Source organism: Kogia breviceps, chromosome 6, assembly GCF_026419965.1.
Source record: "Kogia breviceps isolate mKogBre1 chromosome 6, mKogBre1 haplotype 1, whole genome shotgun sequence".
In the NCBI taxonomy this organism is placed as follows: domain Eukaryota; kingdom Metazoa; phylum Chordata; class Mammalia; order Artiodactyla; family Physeteridae; genus Kogia; species Kogia breviceps.
Genome location: NC_081315.1, coordinates 144,604,127 through 144,607,697, shown reverse-complemented (window position 1 = coordinate 144,607,697; position 3,571 = coordinate 144,604,127). Strand labels below are relative to the sequence as shown.

The following is a 3,571-nucleotide window of genomic DNA, read 5'->3' as shown; positions in this document are numbered from 1 at the left end:
GCGGCGGCGGCGGCGGCGGCGGCGGCGCAGCTCCGGCGAGCCGAGGCAGGCGAGGCGGCGCCCGCACGGCCGAGCGCGGACCGCGGGGGGCGCCCGCGCCGGGAGCAGCGGGAGGAGGAGCAGGAGGAGGACGCACGGCGGCGCCGGCGCCCTGCCCGGGAAAGTAAAGTTGGAGCCGGAGGAGGCGCGCGGGCGCGGGGGCCCCAAGGAGCGGCGGCCCGCGCCCCGGCGTGCCGAGCCCTAGCCTGCCGGATGGGAGGCGGAGCGCCCGGGCCGCCGCTGCCGCTGTCTGCAGCCTGCGCCCCGGCCGCGCGCTGGGGCCGCCGGGCCGCCCGGGCACGCCCGCTCGGGCGGGTCGCCGTGGGCTCGCGGCCGGGGCGCTCCCCGTGAGCGGGGCCAAGGGCGGGGCCGCGGGAATACCCCGGGACCTGTCCCCTCCCCACCCCACCCGCCGCCGCCGCGTCGCCGCTCTCTCCGGGCGTCTCCTGCTCTGCACTTACGCGTGCGGCAGCGGCGGGGAGCCCGGCAGCCACGCTCTCAGGCGCGCCGCTCGCCCGCTGAGCCGCCACGGCCGAGGGCCGGCTGCGGGGTGCCGCGGTCCCCGGCGGGCGCGCCCGAGGAGCAGGCGGCGATGCGGGCGCCGACCCGGGCTGGGGGGCGCCCGAGCTGCCGCGGCTGCGCCCCGGCTCCAGGCGGGACCGCGTAGCTTGCGGTAGGACCATGGCGTCCCCGGCGCTGGCGGCTGCGCTGGCGGCGGCGGCGGCGGCGGGCCCCAACGTGAGCGGCGCCGGCGAGGGGGGCAGCGGCGGTGCCGCCAACGCCTCGGGGGCTGCCTGGGGGCCGCCCCCGGGCCAGTACTCGGCGGGCGCCGTGGCGGGGCTAGCGGCTGTGGTGGGCTTCCTCATCGTCTTCACCGTGGTGGGCAACGTGCTGGTGGTGATCGCTGTGCTGACCAGCCGCGCGCTGCGTGCGCCGCAGAACCTCTTCCTGGTGTCGCTGGCCTCGGCTGACATCTTGGTGGCCACGCTGGTCATGCCCTTCTCGCTGGCCAACGAGCTCATGGCCTACTGGTACTTCGGGCAGGTGTGGTGCGGCGTGTACCTGGCGCTCGACGTGCTCTTCTGCACCTCGTCCATTGTGCACCTGTGCGCCATCAGCCTGGACCGCTACTGGTCCGTGACGCAGGCTGTCGAGTACAACCTGAAGCGCACGCCGCGCCGGGTCAAGGCCACCATCGTGGCCGTGTGGCTCATCTCGGCCGTCATCTCCTTCCCGCCGCTCGTCTCGCTCTACCGCCAGCCCGACGGCGCCGTCTACCCGCAGTGTGGCCTCAATGACGAGACCTGGTACATCTTGTCCTCCTGCATCGGCTCCTTCTTCGCGCCTTGCCTCATCATGGGCCTGGTCTACGCGCGCATCTACCGGGTGGCCAAGCTGCGCACGCGCACGCTTAGCGAGAAGCGCGAGCCCGCGGGCCCCGACGGCGCGTCCCCGACCACGGAGAACGGGCTCGGCGCGGGCGAGAACGGGCACTGCGCGACCCCGCGCCGCCCGCGCGCCGATGTGGAGCCGGAGGACAGCAGCGTGGCGGCCGAGAGGCGGCGGCGCCGAGGCGCGCTGCGGCGGGGCGGGCGGCGGCGCGCGAGCGGCGAGGGGGCCGCGGACGGCGAGGGGTCGGGGCCCGGGACGGGGACGGCCGAGCCGGGCGCGATGGCCGCCGCGAGGTCCCCGGGCCCCAGCTGGCGCCTGTCGCGCGCCAGCTCGCGCTCCGTCGAGTTCTTCCTGTCGCGCCGGCGCCGGGCGCGCAGCAGCGTGTGCCGCCGCAAGGTGGCCCAGGCGCGCGAGAAGCGCTTCACCTTCGTGCTGGCGGTGGTCATGGGCGTGTTTGTGCTCTGCTGGTTCCCCTTCTTCTTCAGCTACAGCCTGTACGGCATCTGCCGCGAGGCCTGCCAGGTGCCCGGCCCGCTCTTCAAGTTCTTCTTCTGGATCGGCTACTGCAACAGCTCGCTCAACCCGGTCATCTACACCGTCTTCAATCAGGACTTCCGGCGCTCTTTCAAGCACATCCTCTTCCGACGGAGGAGAAAGGGCTTCAGGCAGTGACCCGAGCACCCTACCCGGCGGCGCAGAGACCCTGGACAGCTCCCAGCGGAGGGGGCGGGCAGGCGTAGCCTCCCAGGAGAAAGTGGGAGCAACTCTCCCAGGGACCCAGGGATGGATAGGCCTTCAGGGCGCAGGGGAGGGTGCTGCACGGCCGGAGGGAGGGCTGAGAGACTGCAGGGCCCCCAGGGAGGGGGAAGGAGAGAGGGGAGACCCCTCTGCCTTCCCATCTCAGCAAGGGGCTGCTTCTGGGGCTGCAGGCCCGGGTCCAAGTCCGGGGGCCGCGCCGAGGTGTGCCTGTGAGGTAGCACACGCATCCTCCCAAGTTGGTGAGGAAGGAGCCTGCCCTGCCCCCACCACAGGCCACCACCTCATCCACCTTTGAGCAAGGGCTGACTTCCCGGGACCTCGCCGGGTGGCTTTTCTGGGGGAGGAAGGAGGGCACCGACCATCTTTGGTTACTGAAAGTATTTAAATGTTTGCCAAAAATGACTGACAGCCAAAACAACCAAACTCTTTTCTAAATAAACCTTTGTAATCTAAGTGGTGGGTGCAATAGTCAGTCCTTCAGACCCTCACCCTGCCCGACCTCCCACCAAAGGTGACAAGGAGGGCACTCCAGGTCGCCAGATTCCATCCTCCCCTCTTGCATGAGAAGGAGGGGGCTCTTTGCTTAAGGGTGACTGTTTTACAGACTTACAAAATATACGCTCAGAATTCTTGTGCTGTAACTGGCCGAGAGACCAAGGAAATCAAAAGGCTCTAAATTAACTCCAAATTTAGATGCTGGAGGGCTGTCCTCCCTTCATAATGCCCTCCCCCCCCCCCCGATCTGAGCCTAGGCTTCCCCCAGTGCAGCGCAGCCTTGCCCCCTTGCTCAGCTCTCACCACCCCCAGGGAGTCCGTGCTCACCCCGCACCAAGGCTTGAGGAGAGAAGGAGGGAGAGTCAAGCATCAGAGAGGGTCCCTCCCTGGCTCTTCCAGCCCTCGTCACAGAGCCCAGAAGCTCCTGGGGTAGCTGGGGGGAGGGGTAGGGACAGGAGCCCTGAGACACACACACACATGCACAAGCTCAGTGGACTGGAGGGGCTCATGCCAGGGATCCTGCTGTGACCGTCCAACCCTCCTGCCCCTCTCTGTGCCCCTCTTGGCTTTCCTGTAGGTAACCCCTGTCTGCCAGCCCAGCTCTCTCCTGGATCACCGCCCACCTGTCTTTGGCCTGGGGTGGCCGTGGGTCTCTCTCTCTCGAGGAGAGGTCAGCCCTGGGTCCTGCAGTTCAAGCCCCGTGCCCTGAATCAGCAGGCCCCTCTCCTGGTCTGACCTGTCAGGACTGTCCCTTGGAGAAGTCCTCCCCTGCAGCTGACTGGCCTTATCGCCCCAAGTTAGGGGGCCTCAGGACACCCCAACTGGGAACAGCTCTCCCAGACTCGGGCAATGGTGGGGGAAGCGGTGGAGGAAACGGCCGGCCAAG

The 3,571-nt window shown here is 69.5% G+C and overlaps 1 protein-coding gene across 1 annotated transcript; it reads left to right on the top strand.

Annotated features, from left to right (window-relative positions):
* Positions 1-720: 720 nt before the first annotated feature.
* On the top strand, positions 721-2,643 carry ADRA2C (adrenoceptor alpha 2C). Its single transcript, XM_059066034.2, has one exon. The coding sequence runs from the start codon at positions 721-723 to the stop codon at positions 2,101-2,103; it is 1,383 nt and encodes a 460-aa protein (XP_058922017.1). The 3' UTR covers positions 2,104-2,643.
* Positions 2,644-3,571: the final 928 nt, after the last annotated feature.

Bases quoted from the DNA above. Each gene is read 5' to 3' on its own strand.
- ADRA2C (XM_059066034.2), top strand. From the start codon at position 721: ATGGCGTCCCCGGCGCTGGCGGCTGCGCTGGCGGCGGCGGCGGCGGCG.